Genomic DNA, 23,761 nt, shown 5'->3' with positions numbered 1-23,761 from the left:
AACCATAACAAATAAGAGCGCAGTGTACTTACCTACGAAACGCACGTAGGACGTCAATTACCACCGCATCTATCCAAAAAGTGACGTATATCCATTAAAGTTTTGATTGCACTTAAGACTTTTAGCTTGCTAAGCGTAACCATTAGCGGTGAAGAAGCACTCATGACCAAAAAAATAACCCACGCCGGACTACCGCAAAAACTATTGTCATGGCGTATTGACATCACAATTCACTGGCAAATTGTCGGTCTCCGTGGATGTCAGTGTCAATTCATCATGCCATCTTTAGGAAGTAATAATCAATTAGGGTAAAGCAAACTAGTTGGTCGATTCCGTGTGGGAGTAGGTACACACCTAAATAATAGGTGCAGCTGCAGACGCAGCAGTCGTCGTATATGTATACCTACCTAAATTAAACATAATAAAGGGAACAAACCTACCTATTTACTTCTTACCTTTCTAAGTACCTCCTGAGATTATTTGATTTATAGGTACCTCTTAAGAAGAGAAGACTCAATACAGCGGTCAAGTTTGGGATTATTTAATGCAATTTTATGTGTTATGTTATGAATCAAGTTACTCACTCAACAGGTAGGTAAAGTTTGACACAAAAAAATCTGGTAAATGCCTACAAAAACAATGAATTTACCGTCGTGTCACTCAGCCATCCGTTTCAATTCGCTTCACCTGGTTACGCAGTTTGTCATGGTTTTTCACCGAAGGTGTAAATGTGTCGTGTCAGTGTCACTCGTGTCATCACGCCGGCGGGGGAGTGGGTTCGATACCCCGCACGTGGGTTGTAATCGGCTCGCTGTCATTACTGGCATTATTCGTAATTGTTAAGTCGCACTTTGTAATTTTGACACGTTATGCTGTGTAAGGTAAATTAATGCAATTTTGTACCTACGCTTTGTCGTTGCGTTGCATTTAAGCTGTAAGGTATGGTTACATTAGGCTCAGCGGCGTTCTTTACACCCGCAGTATAATGCTCTATTGTAAGTGGTATTGCTGGAGAATAAAAATAACTTACAATAATCGATTACGGTGGTGGTTATCGTAGGAGAGGACCTTATATAAGTACTAGGTAGATTATTAACCTAGGGTTGAATGTTTTAAATATGTACTTAGTGCAGTGTTTGTCTATGCCTAGCTATAGTGACAGCTGTAGCGCTGTCTAGAGCACGCGGATGTGGGTAGTCAGTTCGATGACAGTAACGGTCACGGACGGGTGTCTGCCGAACATTGGTGTGGTATCGAGCCAGTGAACTTAATACATATATAGTGCTTAGGGGAGCACTACAAGTGGCGACGAGGGTAAAGGTTAGTGTAAAAATAATCAAACGAAAAGAGATAATTTATATGAAAAACAAATTTAACATAAGAAAAAAGCGGCCAAGTGCGAGTCGGACTCGCCCATGAAGGGTTCCGTATTTAGGCGATTTATGACGTATAAAAAAAAACTACTTACTAGATCTCGTTCAAACCAATTTTCGGTGGAAGTTTACATGGTAATGTACATCATATATTTTTTTTAGTTTTATCATTCTCTTATTTTAGAAGTTACAGGGGGGGGGACACACATTTTACCACTTTGGAAGTGTCTCTCGCGCAAACTATTCAGTTTAGAAAAAAATGATATTAGAAACCTCAATATCATTTTTGAAGACCTATCCATAGATACCCCACACGTATGGGTTTGATGAAAAAAAAATTTTTGAGTTTCAGTTCGAAGTATGGGGAACCCTAAAAATTTATTGTTTTTTTTCTATTTTTGTGTGAAAATCTTAATGCGGTTCACAGAATACATCTACTTACCAAGTTTCAACAGTATAGTTCTTATAGTTTCGGAGAAAAGTGGCTGTGACATACGGACGGACAGACAGACGGACAGACAGACAGACAGACATGACGAATCTATAAGGGTTCCGTTTTTTGCCATTTGGCTACGGAACCCTAAAAAATGAGGGTGGTAGGTAGTTAGCTTACAAAACAGCTTAAAAAAAAAACCTCAAAGAGAGTATTTACTTACCTACAAAGTTACTTGCTACGCAGATAAGGTAATTCGATCTAAAAACGTGTACTTTATCAAATGTTAAATCTAAACTCAAAAAATGGTTTGTGACCCTATCCTACAATGATACGGAAAATATAATACGTTCTTATGTTTAGGTCTGTCATCATCTAGTCCTTACTCGCTCTCCTACACCTTTCACACACACACACACACACACACACACACACACACACACACACACATACACACCCTAAAAGCATACACCTTATCACCCTCTTTCACACATCATTTTAATTAGGTTTAGTTACCGTATGTTACCTACTCTTTTGTAAGCCCCAAGATACAGGCTCAGCCTAGTTTGGTGCTTACCGGACACCTTTGTGATTGCCTACCTATTTTATTATAAATAAATTATTCTTATTCTTATTCTTATTCTTAATTGAACATAACATGATATACTTAATATAAACAACCGCTGTGCCGGTAGATGGCCGGTAGGTACTTAAGGTTACATAGAACATTGTCGATTCAGCAACAGTTTGGCATAAACAACTATCAGGTAATATACTTATTGCCGGGACTAAGACAGGTACTATTTACGTAGGTACTTCTGGTTATCCAAAATAAGGTTGAATTATTGTTTTCGAAGCCTTTTAATATTAAATAAAGTTAACACTAGTCGGATCTTTCTAGGATTCAAATAATGACACACCACGGAAGAAAAACCATAAGATAGGTTTTATTTGATACCTAAAAGATACTTGCCTAGTTGTGTCATATTATTACGTTACCCGTTACATACTTACCTACGCTAACCGTTATACTCCTGTAACTTATGGAAACTATAATAATGAATGTTTATTGTATGTACCTATGCGAACAAATAAAAAATAAAAATGGTTGTAGCTGTGGGTACCTACCTACCTAGTTATGAATTTAGTAATACGAGTAGAAAGTAGAAATTTGAGAATTCAATATAAATTGGCAGTAAATATTCTGAGAATGAGAATGATTAGAGGATTTTATGTAGGTATTCATACAAAAACCAATCATTGAGCGTATGTGTGAGGTGTGGACAGTATGTAAGGCGAAATTGGTATGGGGTTTTTAAGTAGGTACTAAGTTATCCTGATGGTTCATGCTACAGACATGCCATATTGCAGGTAGGTATTTATTTATTTCTGTGCTGACAATAATGTAACACTAGTTATTTTACAAGGGGGCGGAGTTGGTTAACCGCGCTCGTGCGAATATTGATACACGAGGAAGCGAAATGTTTCTGGTTCATTGAGGGGTGAAATCTTGAGCGTTGCAAGGGTTTTAAGGCATGAGGGTTGGACGGATCTTTCCACCGGGTGAAACACAGACTTTTTCACCACACTGACGCAAAGAAAATACTAACTATAAAGTATCAAACAAAATTAAACCAAATCAAGTCCAAATTAATATTATTAAGTATTTTATCATTCAGAGTGACATCCCTAGTGCGCAAAACGTTCAAGCGGATAAACAAGACCAAGTGCGGGTAGTTCGAAAAACTCGCGCGGTTAGACGATGCTGATGTCAACTTAAGCCAGTCTTCTCCGAGACCACGGGGACAACGCCGTCCTCGAAACGTCGAAGGTAAATCTTAAAACTTAGATACGCGATTAAGTCCCGTTGTATAATTTAATAATATTATATTGATTATTAATTAGGGTGCAAAGATAAAGTATGTGCCTACATTACATGTGAACCATGCGTGAATGTTTTGCGGCAGTATGGGCCTACATTACATGTGAACCATGCGTGAATGTTTTACGGCAGTATGGGCCTACATTACATATGAACCATGCGTGAATGTTTTGCGGTAGTATGGGCCTACATTACATGTGAACCATGCGTAAATGTTTTGCGGCAGTATGGGCCTATATAACATGTGAACCATGCGTGAATGTTTTGCGGCAGTATAGGCCTACATTACATGTGAACCATGCGTGATTGTTTTGCGGCAGTATGGGCCTACATTACATGTGAACCATGCGTGAATGTTTTGCGGCAGTATGGGCCTACATTACATGTGAACCATGCGTGAATGTTTTGCGGTAGTATGGGCCTGCATTACATGTGAACCATGCGTAAATGTTTTGCGGCAGTATGGGCCTACATTACATGTGAACCATGCGTGAATGTTTTGCGGCAGTATGGGCCTACATTACATGTGAACCATGCGTGATTGTTTTGCGGCAGTATGGGCCTACATTACATGTGAACCAAGCGTAAATGTTTTGCGGCAGTATGGGCCTACATTACATGTGAACCATGCGTGAATGTTTTGCGGCATTATGGGCCTACATTACATGTGAACCATGCGTGAATGTATTGCGGTTGTGTGCTTACATTTTATGTTATGCGTATGTCTGTTACTATTGCGACAGTGCGAGAGAGTTTCGATTTTATCTGCAGGCATGAAGTCAGGAATAACCAGCAATGGTTGTTTCCAGGTCACCCCGATTCAACTCTATCATGGCGAATCTTCTACCTCCACCCGAAAAACTTGACATCGAAGGAGATAACGCTACGATTGCGGTTCGTTGGGAAAAGTGGAAGAGGTCATTGAACATATACCTTGAAGCTTCAGCTATTACGGACGATGGGAGGAAAAGAGCAACATTGTTACTCCTTGGGGGCCCAGGGTTGCAGGAAATTATTTATAATACGCCTGGAGCAATGGTAGAACAAGTCGAAGGGGTGAATGTGTATGAGACAGCCGTAACTAAATTGGACAGCTACTTCAAGCCAAAGCAGAATAAAATTTACGAAAGATACGTCTTCCGCCAAATTAAGCAAGAAGAAGCAGAGCGATTTGAAAAGTTTGTCATAAAATTAAGAAATCAAGCAAGTAAATGTAAATTTACAAATACCGATGAGCATTTGGTTGATCAGATCGTAGAGAAGTGCGCGACCTCCGAACTCAGAAAGAAAATATTGACTTTAGGAGATGACGTGACATTGGATAAGATCATTACGGAAGCTAATACGTTAGAAATAGTAGGACAGCAATTGAACGGATATGAACAGAAGAAACAACTAACTGAAATTAACAGAATTAGCCATTTTAATCAAGACCCAAGTTCAAGGAAAGGCAGTATACGAGAAAAGAGAGACGGGGTTAAAAGCAAAACTAACAAATGTGAACGATGTGGTCTTGTGATACTTTCAGCGACAGAGCATGAGTGTCCAGCGAAAAGGAAAAAATGTCATTCATGCGGAAAATTGGGGCATTTTATTGCACTCTGTAGGAGCCGACCTGAGAAACGTAAATTTGAACACAACCAGAATGATACCAACAAGTTAAATAAACGGCAAAAGAAAGAAGGGAATCTGATTACCTCGGGAAATATGTCTAAGAAAACGGAAGAAGTGCATTATGTATTTTGATCAATTTGATTATATGTGATTATATACCACGTTGCACCATTAGGTCAATAAAAACAGACAGTAACAATAATTACACCTATGGTATAGAACCACTTTTTATAAATAGAAATAGATTCAAATTTAGATTTCTTTACTTAATGATAAATATTAACACCATTTGGATTACGTCAAAATTATGTTTATCTTCTCATCATCATCGTAGGTACGTATAATACAAAAGTAAAAATAAAAATGTCCATCCCAATAAGGATTGTGATGTAAAAAAAAATGTATGTGTTAATTAAATATAAATCAAGTTAAATTTAAAATAAGTCGACGTCTATGTAAACAATACAATGTCGTCAATACAATCCAAATAAAGATAAAAGTACCTATCACAAAAGGAATTAATAATTGTCATTTTTAAGATACAATTAAGTCATGAATAAAATTACAACATTATCGATCGAGCAAAGCAAAGTGAAGTTCTTACATTGAATTTGACACACACGGCAGGCTAATAGTGGTACGTCTCAACATTTGGATGTTTTGAGTGAGCTGTCTGGGGATAATTAGAGGTTATCATGCAATAACTTTAGTGAAATTGTTCTAACTAATATGAAAGTATTAATTATGTATTAAATGGAAGTGCTCGGTTTACACATTAAATTTATAATATTGAATTTAAATGTACCATTTTATGATAAATAATAAGATAAAAACGAAATAAAATGAACATAATATAGGTACCTATTTGAAATTTGCTTTGGAAGATTGCGGCTTACCACGATACAGCTATTTTATTTTGCGCGGTTTTGATCCACTGCCGACTAAGTAGGTGCCACAACTTCATCGATCTATCTTTGTGGCGAACCGCGAGTTCTCAGTTCGGGGCGAACTAAGTCGGGCGGCGATTACTCGTGGGTTCTTTCTTGAGAATGCCATGCGACGGGGAACTTCTCAGAGGCTCTCAGAAATAAGAAAAGGAAAATAATAGGAGGAGGGGAACAGGACAGTACTTTAGTAGAAGGGAAGAAAGTTTATATAAACCAGATGGAGAAAAGAAACAAAGTAACGCCGAATATTGAACCTAGACCTCATGTCGTGGAATAAGGGACAGGAGGAGACGTAGTTACAAGAAATGAAGAAACAGGACAAAGACTTGACGGAATGTAGTACAGTTAAAAAAAGTAAAGGCGAATGGACAGTTAATCCTATGAGTGTATCCAGATCATAATCAAATTGATCGAAATAAATAAATTGTACCAAGGAAGGGATGTAGTTTGTCTATGCCTAGCTATAGTGACAGCTGTAGCGCTGTCTCGAACACGCGGATGTGGGTACTTGGGTAGTCAGTTCGATGACAGTTACGGTCACGGACGGGTGTCTGCCGAACATTGGTGTGGTATCGAGCCAGTGAACTTAATACATATACAGGGTGTAATCTAAAACGTGATACAAGATAATCAAACCTGAATCTTTTCATGATTTTGAATAACTTTTACTATGGGGTCAACTTTGTAAATTAACAATAAAAAAAATCTTTGCCATACATTTTTGTCTACCTCTCCTTGACAATTTCTATGGAACAGCTAAATTTTTTTTTAATATTACAAAATTGACCCCATAGTAAAAGTTGTTCAAAATCATGAAAAGATTCAGGTTTGATTATCTTGTATCACGTTTTAGATTACACCCTGTATAGTGCTTAGGGGAGCACTACACTTAGATTTCATTTTATCACGAGCGTTAACTTAAGTACAGTTGTAATATAGTATTTTATGCAACCGTTGTTTAAGAGGGGTCAAAAAAGGCGAGTGGCGTGACTAACAATTTGAGGCGAAGCCGAAAATTGTTAATAAAGACGCCACGAGTATTTTTTGACCCAGTTAAACAACGTTGCATACAATACTTTTTCTACGACCAAACACTTACTTTGAGATAAAAATGTAAATTTAACAAATATTTTTCATGTCATCTACTTAGTGGACTTCTACCTACGGTATCTACCTGTATTTAGTGATTCTTGTGCTATCACTGATATTTCTTCAAGCGTAGAGACTAAGTTTATGTCTTTATCCATTTTAACTTGAAAGACACACTGTTTTTAAGACAAAAGTTAAGTTTTTATTCGACAGGCACAATAGTATTCATATTCAAGATTCACAATATTCAAGAAGTAGCAAAGAACGGAGGGTACGGGCGGGAAAATAATGAATGAAATTAAAAAAAAAAACATGTCTATGGCTCACTTATTTGTCAGAGATTACATTCGCACCCATAAGCGAGAGCGATAAAAAGATATTTCTCGCTCGCTCTCACTTATGAGTGTGACGAACCAAGGTGGGTGCGGTGCGATAGTGTGTTACGCCTATAAGGTTGGCAACAATGTATTTAAATACAATATTGTTTAAGTGGTCATTACACGAAGTATCGTAAAAGTGCCAAAAAGATACTGCGTGTATGCATAAATGCTTTAATGGGAATATACTAAAGACTTGGCTTGACAACTATAAGATAGGGTTTTAAAGATGTGTGCACGACCCTTTAAATGACAAATAAAAGTACGGGAGTAGAAAAAATAATTTTTCGATATAGGTAGGTACACCTCAAATTAAAACTCGGTGAAAGTTAGTAGATCGTCTTTTTTCATACCATAGTTAATGTGCTCCGAGCGGGGGCGAGTTCCAGTTATCATCCATCATTCTTATTGTCACACGAAACGATTGCCGATAAGTAATAAGTATGGTTGCCGCGCCGCAGCCCGCGTGGCGCGGGGGAGTGGATTACGTGTGCGTTTGCGCAACACTGATAGCAGTGCACTTTATAACGACAACGTTATCAAATTACAAGCGTGCTTAGATCATGGTATAAATATGTTGACTGCTGCATACGTTTGTTACCTTTTGATGTTGAAATAGGTATAATGGTATGTACCTACCTACTTATGACATACTGCGTTAAAACGATAATTAGAATAAGATTGGTTAATAGCAGTGTTAGCAGTGACTGGTCATGCAACATGCTAAGAACTCGATTCACATTGTCATACCTTATATTTTCAGACAGCACTTTTTCTTCAGATCATGAAACAGGGAAAATTAAATATCTAAGCTGCGGCTTCCCTACCAACATTGTTAACGCACGCACCAGCACTCCGCTGTTGGTTATTAGGCATTAGCAAGTGATGAAGTGCCATATTGCCTTGAAAATTACAAACAGCAAAGATGGGTACCAAATTTAGCTGATTGAACGTTAGGACAGTTGAAATAAAAATATTCAGAAGCCAAAGTCGATGGGAATCGGATTCTATGGATCAAGCGATGTGACCCTTTTATCATTCAAAGTGTTTTTCCTTATAAGGCAGGTATTACTTATTCGTACGATCTACGATCACTCTGTGGACACTTCATGGTCCTGAAACAAAATTTACATAGTCCGATTAGGTAGGTATGAATATTTCCATTAATTAGCATCAGATTATGTATCAAATCGTTCTGGCGACATGTTTGAAAGCCCGCATCCTCCTACGGGCGACACAGGTTCCCCAACTTACCAGTAATGTGTCGACGCTCTTATTACTTGGACACAAGGTTTATTATTACGTGAATTGTATTGATTATTATTGGTTCTGAGTAAGTGGGCCGCGTGGGCGATAGCTGCCGCAACTGGCTGCAGCCGGGTCGCTGGGGAGCGCACAGGTACCGACAGTAGGCGATAGCCTTTATTCAACACTTGACACAGTCTGGATAATTTTACTAATGAATATCTACAATCGTAATATATAGGTAACTACATATAGGTTAACAACAACTTATAACATAGGACAAAGTCATATGTCCTTATGGGAAATATACCTACTTTATGTGGCACTGATGATTATGAAGCTGTGTTTGTAATGAATTATTGAAAATTGGTGGTTGGGTAGTATCGCGAAACTAAATTATGAATTATGTGGATAGGTTTTGGATCAGCATTACGTGAATTCTTTTCATTGATAAAAAAACCGAACTGACTTTTGTAAAAAGGGCAAATCAATTAAGTACAAGTCTTAAATTATATTTGTCTTCCTCAAAACGTCCGTTAACAGAATGAAGATGGCCTTCCTGATTAGAATAAAATTGAAACTAACAAGTACACACCTGCTGGACATCTCATCCACTATGTAAAGACGCCTATTCACTATGAATGTTAATTTGCATAAGGCGGTTGCAATTAAAGCGCATTTACCTTATCTCGGCGAGCGAGATAGCTCGAGATATGCTGAGATAATGCCAGATTATGGTGCAAATGGGTGGTTGTGCTAATTGTGCTTTTAATGGTAGTTCATTTATTTTTGTACCTTGTATCGATATGGCATGTTTAATATGCAGATCTGAGGGGCTATCGAGAAAACCGAATTCCGCAAATTACGCCTTCATTGGAGTAAAAGAGAAAGATCCCCGCAATTGCGAAATTCGGTTTTCGCGGTAGCCCCTCTGACTCCTCTGGCTTGTCTTAGCAGGCCATCCAGAATAGACAATGATAGATGTGGAAACATAAGTAGGTAATTATATCTTTAAAGTACAGCTACAGTGAATTACCTTTACCCCCAGCGACCTCAGCCTATACCTTAGAGCCCACTATATTTTAAAGTCCAATAACTGTCAATATTCCCTCCTATAACATGGCGGGCTACTTTGCGTGCGTCCCAGGACACGAGCAAGGTCAGTAGCTCCTCCTAGTCCCTTAGATTTTAACGGACTCTACGTGTAGGCTTCGGCCCCGCGCACGCCTCCCAAATGTCCGAAACGCCTTTGTTCCATGTACGGGAAATACATTCATAATCATTCGTATTATAATAAATGCATTTGCCACATAGAAAATTTCCCAGAAATATAGGGTAGATTTCAAGGTACAGCGCGATGCAAAATCGCATGGACACATTATGAATGGAATTCATTCGCCATGCACTTTTTTCCCTTGTTATAGTTTCAATCATAAATTATTATATTAATGATGTCTTCTGTAATAATAAATAATATAGTCATGGTTAATTTAGGGAAGTTTTGTAAATACTATACTCGTATGTATTGTCAGTTGATGCTGAATCAAGGAGCATAGCGGAACCGCTTCCGTGAATTGGCTATAGTGCCATATAAGGCGGCAGTCTGTACGCGCCCGCATGCGCGCCGCGCGCATCGTACGCGCAGCGGAAGCGCTAAATTCAGCGCAAGAAACTAAATACCCAAAACCGTGCGCGCCTGCCAAATACGGCACGAATCTCGAGTTACCCCCGCCGCGCTGGCAAGCGGCCGCATCCACGAAAAACACGTAAAAACGCATTTATTTTCGTAGCGAGCCGTCTCTAATTTTAGGCCGTATGTTCGCATGAAAACTGAAAGTAATACGAGTGATTTTGGTTCGGGCCGAGATGTCTGTATTTAGATTAGAGTGCCGACCTCCGGCTGTTGATAACGACGCGCTTTTGCATAACCTCGCCGCGCGCAGTCGGAGCGCGGGCGCCGCGAGTGCGATGCTGTGTGATAGTGCATTCTAACTGGATTTGGATGTCACAAATGCTGCCCGAAGGCGGAGGTGAATATTTTAAGCACTTGTTTTTTTGTGTGACGCAGATTGAATTGCTTAATCAATCATCGCCATTCAGTAAATTAATTTAAAAAATCATAAACACAATAACATTGAAATAAATGCTTGTTATTAAATTATCTTCGTAATTTAACAGACTAAGTTTTAAGATTCATTTTTGTTATTTTCTCTATATATATAACAGGAATTGGCTAAAATCCAGTCCGGCTAACCTAGTCACCGTTATCTAGTTTATCGCAATAAAAACATACTTTATCAATGCAGAGCAGTATTATTTTAATTGTTTGTGTGCGAGGCATTATCAATATTATCATGCTTTGTAAAGTTAGGGGTATATACTTAGTACACAAGGTAGGTAAGTAATGTAATTTGATCGTGTTCGTGTACAATTTCACCTCCTGTTTGGTCTCGCGATGGTTGCACCGACCGACGCGCGTCTTCGCCTGGTTCTCACCTTCGTTTCTAACTAAGTACTTAATTAATGTACCTAATGGTTTTTATTCACTTACATAATAGTTATAACCTTCCAAAATTATGATTATTATTTATTTTGGTGTTAGCGACTTACATATGTGCAATTAACTATGTATTATTATCAGTTAACATAAATGTTAAGGAATTTAATTACTGTAACATTATGTAAGATATTTAACACAAGAGATGCCTTAAAATTATTAAAGTAGACTAATTGGTTTTTCTACAACCTAAACCGGGAGTTCTATTTGTTCTGTCAGCTGTTAACGATGACAATTTGACAGGTCAAATCCATCACTTTCAGAACAAAAAATAAAAAAACAGAATCAGTCTCCGGAATAGTTATTATCGTTATTACTTATTATATAGGTATATGACAAAAAATAATTTTAATAAACTGTTTTCATATCTATAGATGGTCAAACAAATCTTGTCAGTAGAAAAAGGCGCGAAATTCAAATTTTCTGTAGGACGATATCCCTTCGCGCCTACATTTTTCAAATTTGCCGCCTTTTTCTACTGACAAGATCTGCTGGACCATCTATAAACTTGTACAAAAACGGGTACGGATACTATAAAATCACGACTTTAAAGATGATTATCTATATGCGTTAGATAAAAATGATTACACCTAATACTTACATAACTATCTACCTATATACTTGTATTTTGCAATGAACCATTAACACTACCTGCATGTGTTTCAATAGCTTTGTATTGGTCAGTAATGTTAGTATATGACGGTACATGACCTTGGTTATAGTTTATGACGGCGGAGTCATGTCCTGCATCGCTGATCACGCCTACTGACTCAGGTGCATACTACCACGTCAGCTGTCAAAACAATCGTGTATTTAATTACTAACACAACAGTATACAATCTATGGATAATTCATACAATACATGTAAGTAAACAATTGTATTGGGGTGTATACAATTCCTTGAAACCTTCACAACACGAACCTCGTATATTCAGTGGTTGAGGGTATCGGCACAATTTTTTTTAGAAAATTAGACTCAGACTTTAGTCTTTAGATAGAGTTATTGTTTTACATACGTAACCTGTTATTAATTAACACTGATGTCAACTTAAGCCAGTCTTCTCCGAGACCACGGGGACAACGCCGTCCTCGAAACGTCGGAGGTAAATCTTAAAACTTAGATACGCGATTAGATCCCGCTGTATAATTTAATAATCTGTTATTAATTACTGTTTAGGGGGTATTGCGCTATAGAGGGAACATTTTATTTTGTTAACTAAAACGCCTATTTATGTGGTTTTAGTTACCTAGGTATATTATATTTATATACTTAGGTACTTAACATAGCCTGTAACCTATGGTATACTGGTAGACAAAAGAAGACCGAGGCCATCGTTAGCAAAAGTAGAGTCAGATAATTACTATAAATTATTTATTCTTATTTTAGAATGATATATTTTCAAAATTTGCGTGCAAATTCAAGCAAAGCAATGGTTGAAATTAATTTAAATTATATTTGTTACTCATCTCGAAGTTGTAACACTTATTTAATGTAACACATGTAGGCATTACTAACTTATTAAGCTTATAAGTCTTATAACAGTACATAGGTACTATGAAGAAACTGTTTCCATAAAGGATTTGCCAATGCTCAAAACAAATAGAATGCGGTTTGCTATTTGGTCAGTGAACATTTGACACCTCTCACATAAGGGTAAAGAGCCGCTATGTTTATTTGCCAACTACATTCACCAAGGTATCGATGATCGTGGTTGTTACCCCATTGACATACGGCTTGTAATCGCTAGATCTAGCCACATGTTGGTGGCTCTGTCTCGTTAGTCGGGAGACGCTAAATAAACAAATTGGAGCTGGCATAGTTTCTTGTAACGTACTAACTGTCAGGCCTAGATTGTAAGAAGTTATCAACCAACGGTAAAGGCAGAATGGGACTTTAATCGAACTTGACATTGATTCCGAGAAGGGAAAATTTCCAACGGAACATCACTATTACTACCAATAATATTTTTCTTCCCTGATTTGAAATACAGCTAACAATGAGGAATTACTGTGTTATTAGGTATGATTAAATTTGCTCGTATGTAAAGTGAAAAGTAGAGTCTATACCTTAGCCATAGTTTGCAAGGTGAATATATGCAAGTACGTGTTAGGTCACAATAAAAAACTTTTACTTCTTCGTCAGCGAGTATGGGTCCACTGTTGGGCATACGCCTCTCCAATTTTCCTCCAAGCAGCCCGCCTCCGCCAGAGTGGGTATTTATTTGATATTTTTATTCACATGGATATTGTAACGAGTCGTCTGCTATAAACATTACGGGTCAATGATTTGGTAGGTATAGGTAACTACGCTATACCAAAATAGAATACCCATATTTATGCTCTTACTTAAGCTAACTAACTAAACCATAAAACATTGTGGTTAAAACATATTAGAGCATAATATGAAAAGCAATAATACAAGCATAATGTTAATAAGATTATGCCAACATAATGTTACACATCCTTACAGGGCGTTTCGCTTTGTAAGACACCATTAATATTGCTCCTACGCGCTCATGATTCATTCTTCAATGCTCCTAATACGGCCAATATTAACATTCATGTATAATTTATAAGAAAATAAAACCGTATACGCTTTGTTTTGGATTTGTGTCAGTTGCCAAAATATGTGTCATCTCATATTTGCATCCACAATGCAGTAAACAACAACTTTGCGCATGCATTGAGTTGAGCGTGAGCTTGTACCTCTACAATATACCTCTGAAAAAATAATAGGTATAGGTACCTGCCTGCTAGAAATATAATATTTGTTATCGTATTAAGAAACACAATTAATGACATTTTATACACTTTTTGATTGCAAATGCCAATAATGCCATGGATGTAAGCATAGTCCAATTAACTCTACACCTTTATTACAACTGTCAAAATGATCACTACAAGTTAGTTATTTTTAAATTGACTAAAACAAATTGTGACCCAGTTGACAGACTAGTATATTTCCTCAGCCACGAAACAATAATTTGAAATGAACATACAAAAGTACGAGTAGGTACTGGCACGCGTTTTCCCGGCATACTTTCACAAGTTTCCAAGATACAATAAACCCAAAATATCCACTCCTTTTACCCATATAGCCGTGTTTACATCCGTAAAATGCCCTAATTAAAATGTGTCTTACGTAACGGGTATAAGGTTAAATCTCCCGTGACGGGCGCACCCGTGACGTGGTACACTTGGCTGTTCGCCAGACTGCGTCTCGTGACGTCACGGCTGGGTTGCCCGCATGTGTAATGTGCTATAGTAACATTAGTACCTAAAGGGGCCAGTTGTTCGGAACTGTCAACTTTTTGTTCTAACTGACAGGCCGATATCGTCCGGCGGACTGTTAATCAGTGGACCCCTTTACACACATCTAAGGGCCGGCAGGTACAGGTGGACTGCAACTTGTATGGGAGCTTTGCAGTTGGCGTGCAATTCCCAAACAAATTGCAGTCGGTTTCCAGTCCGTCTCGGCCCTAAGATGTGATGTTATACGTTGGACAGCTGATTTGATAAGAATATGCACCCGAGATTAATTTACAATTTAGTTTGGATTAACTTTAGCTCGTTTATTTACCAAATGAATAAATCATTTATAAGGAGGTTTAGGTATAAAAAACAAAATCATTTGTTACTTAAATTAAGGTTTTAACGTTAGTAGAATATGCATATATAGGTAGTCGCAATTTTATATTATTGCATACCTAAGCTCTCAAAAATTTGAATATGCCTTGAATGGTGTAATACCCATGATGTATAATCGCCTTAAACATAGTTCCATAAATAAACTCAAAAGATTTTATGACGGGTATTCAATTGAGAGTTTATTTATACCTATTGGTTGGCGCCTGCACCTGATATGTCACCGGCACTGATAATTAAATTGAACTGGAATTGGATTACGACAAACAGAATGAAGCCGTTTGAAGTTAACAGTTTACGTAACACATTGCAATTGGCCATGCCGCCCAATTAGTAAACTAATTAATAAATAATTAATAGCTACTCCATTCTATTTTAGGGCATCTAGCGGAAGTGTAATTTGGGATGCTCGTTTCTCGTTAGTTACAACTGTTAGATATAGATGGTCAAGCAAATCTTGTCAGTAGAAAAAGGCGCGAAATTCAAATTTTCTACTGACAAGATCTTTTGCCGCCTTTTTCTACTGACAAGATCTGCTTGACCAGACTTGACTTATATGTGCATTGTAACGGCAAATACATTTCTTGTTTAGTAGCTAACCGTGTAAATGCGTATATAGAATCAAGTTTGAAAATTATGAATTGTCAATGCTTAGCCCATAATATGGATTCGTTAAGTAGGTAATATTCCATAGGTATTTTCCTATAACGACATAGGTAGGTATACTTATCAGGTTATGGGCCCAGCCCAGCACGCATCCACTGGGCGGTGGGCATGTATTGTGTATAAATCCCAAATAGTTCCATGTGTTTCTAATACGCCCACCTTGCGGCAGGTTAGGTACTAGTGCAATACTAGAGTTCACCTGTAGTTCATGATCCGAAGCACAAAGAAGAACTGCGGGCCCGATTCGGATTTTGAACTTGACATCTATTAGACATCACCAAGATACGACAACGATATTTTTAAGATCTAGCCTGTCAAATTTGACATTTCTGCGATTCTGGAGATACTCTTGAACGATTTCCACAATGTCTTAAATGTCTCGTTATGTATTCTTAGATCACAAAACGATTTTGAAACGATCGTAATACGATAATTTAACGTAAAAGTGACATTGGTTGCCCGAATTGAGCTGCAAAAGATATCTAGTTGAAATCTAAACTACCAGCTAGGTATCTAGTACATATTGTATCATTCTCTTCTCTAGAACGTATCTTAATTGTATTTCGAATACCGCGGTGGTTTTTTATTTTTCACAAATCAAGAAATTCACATACCTTTTCAACATATAATGCAACTTGGATTTCACAGAATTGATGGTTGGATTTCGCTGGGTAAGGTAAAGGGCCCCAAGTTCGTGTTAGTACGTTATTTCGTTAGTTTTGTTTCTGGCGCAAATAATAAGGAATTCAAGTATTTTTTATTTAAATTATACATATGAAAAAAATCTGTATTATTTAATCTCTTCAATAAAATAATAACCAATATTTTAGTGATTAAACTGAGAGTAATACGACGGTCGAAACTATCAGACGGCCGCGAACAGCTGTGTTGTATGCGTGCACTTTTTGTAGGCGTAAGGTGCGCGCTCTCACTTGTTAAGCTTATAGGAAGGAAAAGCTAAACCCATTCGAATAAAAGTTTTTGGGAGTGTTTCTGTGGGTTCCTTATTAATTGATTTGATAAGAAAAAATATTGAATATATGCATAGAAATACCTTAAAATTGCAATAAATCGACTCACGAAATAGCGGTCATTTTATTTTTCGTGTGTCTCCTATTTCGTGCCACTAACGAATCAAGGATTTTCTAGATACATTTTGAGTGCTTGTTTTTAAATAGAACAACGAAGATAATAAAAAAAAAAAATTAGAAAATAATTAATGTATTTCATGAAGTTTCGTATGAGCTAAATTCGGTATATGTTTTTTTCACTAGAATTCTCATAAAACGAGTTTGAATGTGACCCGAGTTTAAATTTTCCACGTATAATCTGATATTAACTACTAGCACAAATTTATTTATAATTCAATTTATTTGATATATTTTTGTGTAAGTATGTTTATATTTAACGTATAAGATAGTAATTTTTTTTTATATATTTTTTATATTTTAATTTTTTATTTATTTTTTTATTTATATAGTTCGGCTTTTAATCAAGTATTAAAGTACCCATATGGTTTACGAAGTCTTAATTCAACCATTAAAGACGACGAGTACAAAAAACTTTATAGCTCTCAATTTAAAAAATTTTTTTTAATATTATTATTAATTTGACCTTACAATTACTCGTAAGTAGTTAAGACTGTTAAATATTTAAAATTATTATCAGCAAATTATCACCAATTACTCTAAGAAAACTTTATTCCGAAACAGGGGACACGAATTCACGAACTTAGGAGCTGAGCTAAATTTGTATCACGAAATGGGAGCCAAATAAGAGGTTCACGAAAAAATTCATATAAAAAAAAGTTTCAAGTAAAACCCTATAGTTTATACATTAAATTATTAACAAAGAACTAATATAACTTACTCAAAAGCTTTCAAGGTATTGATATGCTTAGTAATATTTTAAAAAATTGCTTAGTAATATACAAACTCTCAAGAGCCTTAACCTGCCGAAACAGGGGCCCTTTACCTTATGTGTATTATAATGGCTAGAAAATGGAATAGGTATTTTTGATTTTGCAATACCTACCTATTACAAACTTTTCTTATTTTTCTCTATTTTATTTAATGTATTTTTTTGAACTTATTAGATGCGTATGAGCATAATAGTAAGCCATCTTCGTTTATATATAGCGATGTGTAAATAATACCGGCGTACGCATGACTCATTGGTGTTTACTATGGCGCTCTATTAGCGGCCCATAGCCCAGCTGTCGGTGAGTTCTCAATGGACTTTGGTAGAATATTATTGACTGATCTTTCATATCTATACTTTAGTTAGGTACCTATGTTTGTTTTTTTGATAATGTAAGCTAAGTGTTTTATATATATTTATTAACCATTTAAGCATTAAGTAAGCAAGCGCCTTCAGCTTATTTGAAATGTAAAAGTGCAATGGCTTTTAGATTCGAATACCTACTTAACTTAGGCGATTAATGAGCCATAGGTGCAAGATGATTATTCGCTAGGTGCACGACTGGTGCTGCCCTCATTTTGGCAGACTTTCTACGTTAAATCTTATGGAGTAAAATTAGTTCAAGCGGCTGCCGCTAAGTACTAATGGCGGACATTCCATAAGATTACCTGTGTCTGTGACGATCAGCGCCACTTCCCCCTCCACCGACTTCGCACCTGGCGAATAGATGACCTACTTAGATGCTGAAGTTCAGTTCAAGCTTCACAAGTTTGAACTACTCAGCTAGTACCGTGTACCTAATAGGTACTTGAAAATTGCAAATGAAAATGACAACGCATTGCAATCTAATTACAAGCCCCAAATCCAGTAAGTACTTACCTATTTCGTTTGGCACTCGTCTGGATAAGTCAGGGCATAGGGACCAAGTGATTACATAGGATATGAGATCAGACCCTGATCTCCTTATATCAGTCAGGTTCTCTCGTATTTCCGTACTCATTTTAGAAAAGGAGCCAGAGACCCTAGCCAAGGCGATCCCAGTAACTGGAGTATAATAGTTGCCGTAAAAGGAGAGTCTATTTGCGCAAGCGTTGCGAAATTGGTATCATCCTTTATTTCGGGACGCGCCTTTCGCGGCGCGCGTATTTCGGGCGCGCTCGGGTTACCTAGCGAGAACTTACTTCTTTTTACCTCTTTTGCTCTGCGAGATAACGGCTGTCAATCATTCTAGAATTTTTAATCAAGCGAAAGGGACACCCCTTAAGTTAGGTTTGTTTATATCTTAGCGCCACTTGCACCATTCCACTAACCCGGGGTTAACCAGTTAAACCTGGAGTTACCAGTATAATTGGACACTGGGTTAACGGTTTAACCGCTAAACCCCGGGTTAGTGGGATGGTGCAAGTGTGCCTTAGTCAATTAAAATAGTTAATCTTTCGTCTGTGTTTGATCCTGACGGAATTTTGTAGAGTTAGACCAATATAAGTCTGCAACGATTTTGTGTCATAATTTCATAGGAGTTTGGCGTTTAAAATAACACTTGCACTGCGTGTGCTATCAAAATAGTTGCAGACTTATCTTGGTCTAACTTTAATCCCATTTTTGCATTTTTTTCGACGACTTTTGTCTACTCTACGAGTAAGTAGGTATGCCTACAGCGTGGGTCGCCGAAAGGCATACCTACACCCAAGATTTTAGACTCGCAACCGAAAGGTTAAAAGCCTTAAGTATTATTAAATATCTTAATTTCAATTTTATTAAATGATAAAAACCTTAATTCTTTAAAAAAAAAAATTGTGGAATGCAGTTCTATGCAGCTTTTAATGTAATTAAACTCTTTTTATCAGACTATAATAGAAGTACTGGTATACTTATACAAAATATAATGGTTTATATTTGTAGGGACTAAATTTGAATCAAAATGTAAGTAGATTGTATCTACCCTTTGAGAAGTTTATATTTAACCCTATGACTTAATTAGAATTATTTATAAAATTTGAATGTCGTCTAATTGTTGTTCCAGAAGTGATGCGCCGCGTGGCGTGCGCTGACGTGTGTCCCGCGCCGCTCGCGCCGCCTGCGCCGCTTCATCCCGCCAACAGGTAGGCAAATATGTACTAAATAACATCAACATTGCCTGAAGGCATATTACTTACTTACCAGATAACTTTATAACAATATATATTACAAACATAGAGCAGTAGAGTAAGAAATGTCTCGGCCGACAACTACATATATGGGTGCGTAGCCAAGATGCCAATCGTTTACGCTTCGTAGGGAACGACACGCAACTGTCTCTGTCGCACTAATATGGAAGAGTGATAGAGAGAGATTACCGTATTGTTTTCTGCGGAGCTAACGATTGGCATCTTGGCTAGACACTCTGAATCTGCACCTGCCGCCGCCAAACACGAAAATCGAAATTTCGTTATCCGTGTCTCTTTCTCTCTGGCATTTTCGAGCGATAGAGAGGCAGATGAAGAAATTTTGATTTTCGTTACTCGCGGTAGGGCCTCTGATGTGTTTGATCTCTTTATGTCTACCATATGTACCTACCTAAGTGTAATTAAAACTTTTTCCAGGACATCAGAAAATAAGGAGTTACTCCGGCAGCAGCTACTGTCAGCGAGTAAAGCGCGCGCGGACAAGGCTGAGCAGCCCAAGCCCAAGCACCGCAGCCGCCAGAAGAACCGATGGAAGCTCAAGTTCCACCACCAGGCCCTGCCGCAAGAGTACCTTGACCACTACGAGCAGAGCCTTCAAAAAGGCAATAAAACCAAGAAACCGGAGAAACCTAAAGCGGAACCTGTTGATCTCAATAACATCACAAACGAGACCTTCAAAATATGGGCGCAAAGGTTAGCGGGCATTCAGAATGAGACAGGGACTTTAACTGTACCAAACATGGCTAAAGCACCTAAAAAGGACGAGAAGAAGAAAAATCCGGCCATCGCTCCTAGTAAGATTGTCACTTACGAAGATCTGCCGTACATGGGGGAAATGACGTTAAATAATTCCAAGCCTAGAAGAGGCCGCAAACCCAAGAAGGCAGACATTTGCCATCTCATTTATGAAAACTACGGGACTGTTGTACCCGGACAACCTCCGCCTCAGGTGGAGAGAAATCAGCTTAGCTTGTGTCCGCCGCTACGAAGTGACGGATTAAGTACATCCAAAACCGACTTACAGAATAAAATAATCTCAAACTTGTTGGAAAGGAAGCTGTCACAGGAAAATAGGAAGAGATTAGAAACTCTGACGCCGCCACATTTCACCAGCCCGGACGAACCGATGCCCGAAGCTCCCGTCACTATCGCCGGTCCCTTACACAGCGACCAGGAGCCTCTCAATCTATGCATAAGAGATCTGCACGAGCTTAAGATTCAAATTCAAAAGAAATTCGGCAATATTTATATGTCCCTACCTGAAGTAAAGACTGAACCGGAAACTGAAATAATTGAGGATAAAGAACAGCCCAACGCCATATCTGTAATTCAAAGGAATACAAATCTTCCTGCTACAGCTAGCAGTTCACCCGACCTGTCACGGCTAAACCGGAACGTATCCCCGACGCTATCGGAACCTGCTCAATCAACGGCGAGTCCCGATGGGGACGGAAAGTTCCCCGGCTACGTGTACTGGCCTAACGCGGGCATATACATGCATCCTTTAGCCTTACAGACGCAACTCCTCTACTATCAGAGGCTAGCTGCGTCGGGCCAGCTACCGTTCTCACCTGAAGAACAAGAGAGGTTATCTACTCCGAGTAGTGTGAACGAAAGCATATCTACGGAACCTTCGCCACCGGTAGAAGATAACAAGAATAAATTAGTTCTAAAACAAATTTCAGAGTTACTAGACCCTAACGTAATAAAGAAAACAGAGGAATCTAAAAACCCTGATTTGGTTAAGATGAAGAGGTCATCCCCAAATCCCGTACCAGTGCAGGCGCCGGTCAAGCGGAAAAGGTCGGCGATATTCATTCCTCCAGTGCCAACCAAGACTAATTCCACGACGCCAACTACAGAAGTCAGCATCTGCAAATTTAAATTTACTGGGGGATCAAAACCCTCCTTACAAGAAAAGAAGATGCTTTCCGTAGATTCTGGAGGGAATTTCAGATACTACAGTGGAACAGGCAACAAAGGGAATAAGGGATATGATTATTTACATAGAGACTCCAATCAGGGTCGAGCTCAGTTAGCCGAAGCCTCCGTTTCAAGTCAGCCTAAAATTGAGGCTCCGGCAACTGCGCCCAGTAAAGAAGACTTGAGTAAGAGGAAGAGAAAATCCCGGAAAAGTCTACAGAGGGAGAAGCTGGAGCAAACCTTTAAGGAAAAAGGTTTTTTGATTCAAACCCAGCAACTGCAGTCAGCGGAAGGTGCCACTTATTGCAAGTTCAGACAACTCCGGAAATTTACGAGATATCTGTTTAGGAGTTGGAAAGATTATTTGCCAGGCGAGTTGGATGAGAGGACAGGTGAAGCTGTGAACCCGCAGCCGTCCCTTTCAGAAGGCCCTGCCAGTGAGTGGGGGTAAATACCTAGTATATTAGATTGCTTTTCCAGACTATGAAGGTTCCTCGTTAAGTGTCCGCGTTTTGTGCTGTGCCTGTCTTGATAATTGTTGAGAACAGTATATTGACTTGCGTGTTAAAAACTGTAAATTAAAACAAGTGCCGTGCCTGTCACAACATGAGTATAAGGACTTACAGGCCAATTCGAACGTGCACTGACATTAAATCGATATTAGAATGATATTGGAATCATATCGGTTAGCTGCCATTCATGATTCGAATAGTTTGATGTCAGTGGCGTAGTGCACATTCGAATTCCTGTTATTGAGAATTGTTTAATTATAGCCAAAGAATGTTGTATACTGGCTGCTAAAGTGCATTTAACTTGCTGTAGTGAGATTTTAAATTAACTTTGGACTTTCGCTACTGAAATTAGAGAGGGCTGGTTGTTGATCGCGTCCGTCCATTACTTATTTAATTGTGTATTGCCTTAAACTTTATGGACATTGTTTAATACAATTCATAGTTTACCTTTTACACTTGTGCTTTGTTAAATTTCGTTACCTGTGTTGTGAATTTTAAAACTTTGCTTGAAAGAATATGATGATATGGTTAAACATCTTTGCCCCTCAGCTGTGAACGGGCCCGAGGGTCCAAGCAATTTTGAATTTTATATAGGGTCAGGTGGGGTAAATAAGAGAAATAATAAGACTTAGGCCGGTTGCACCAAACTGTTATCGTTAAAGGGTTTGCAAAATTTTACCTTATGGAAAGTAAACCGCCGCGGCGCGCCGGGTGACGTTGATCAGTGTGTCAAGTGCGGATGGTGCAACTGGCACTTAGTTTTTAACACTCAAAAACTTATTCTACTTTAAACCTATTTAAAAAGAAGCCCTGTGTGTAAACTTTTTAAATGTAATAGGAATGAAATATAATAAGTTTTTGAGTGTTAAAAACTTACGTCTTATTTTTACCCGTGTCTTATATTTACGTTGATTAGGTAGCAAAGTTGATCAAGCCTGTCGTGCTTTCCCACAGATGAAGGGATATGAATTAGTGAGAAATTTGTATGTGCCTTTTAAAATCTAATGTTGTTGTGAGGGTACAAATAACTAGAGTACAATTATTTATGTAGACATAGAAAACTAATGAAACTAGTCATTTGACACCTCTAACGTAGTATTATTTAAATAAGCGTTAATGAGAGTTTACTAAAGCTGCATTCACAGCTGAACGTGTTTACAGTTCCATTGTATTTAAATTAATTTTGTATGAACGTCTGCAAACTTTCTAACCCTTGTATTTAATGTACCTACTTAAAATGGAACAAGATATTTGGGTTACAGTTGCAGCAAACCTTTATTATAACTATCTATTCATTATCAATATTTACCTCACATAAGTGGTTGAAACGATATTTGTTTATTTTTTAAAAACCGTATTGGTTGTAGCTTCAGTAAACTCTCATCGTGTTCTCGGATAAATGTACATACAGAA

General features: G+C 37.9%; 1 protein-coding gene across 1 annotated transcript; it reads left to right on the top strand.

Moving 5' to 3' along the window:
- Positions 1-10,517: 10,517 nt before the first annotated feature.
- LOC134647947 (uncharacterized) lies at positions 10,518-22,453 on the top strand. Its single transcript, XM_063502336.1, has 3 exons — positions 10,518-10,990; positions 19,772-19,850; positions 20,331-22,453. Exons 1-3 carry the CDS (start codon positions 10,963-10,965, stop codon positions 22,285-22,287), a joined length of 2,064 nt encoding a protein of 687 aa, XP_063358406.1. The 5' UTR covers positions 10,518-10,962; the 3' UTR covers positions 22,288-22,453.
- Positions 22,454-23,761: the final 1,308 nt, after the last annotated feature.

This window comes from Cydia amplana, chromosome 1 (genome assembly GCF_948474715.1).
Source record: "Cydia amplana chromosome 1, ilCydAmpl1.1, whole genome shotgun sequence".
Taxonomy (NCBI): Eukaryota; Metazoa; Arthropoda; class Insecta; order Lepidoptera; family Tortricidae; genus Cydia; species Cydia amplana.
The sequence above is the reverse complement of the archived record's forward strand: the minus strand, read 5'-3'. Positions and strand labels throughout refer to the sequence as shown.

Coding starts and splice junctions, on each gene's coding strand:
- LOC134647947 (XM_063502336.1), top strand. CDS start 10,963: ATGTCACAAATGCTGCCCGAAGGCGGAG. Junction 10,991..19,771: donor AATGCTGCCCGAAGGCGGAG/GTGAATATTTTA, acceptor TTGTTGTTCCAG/AAGTGATGCGCCGCGTGGCG. Junction 19,851..20,330: donor CCGCTTCATCCCGCCAACAG/GTAGGCAAATAT, acceptor AACTTTTTCCAG/GACATCAGAAAATAAGGAGT.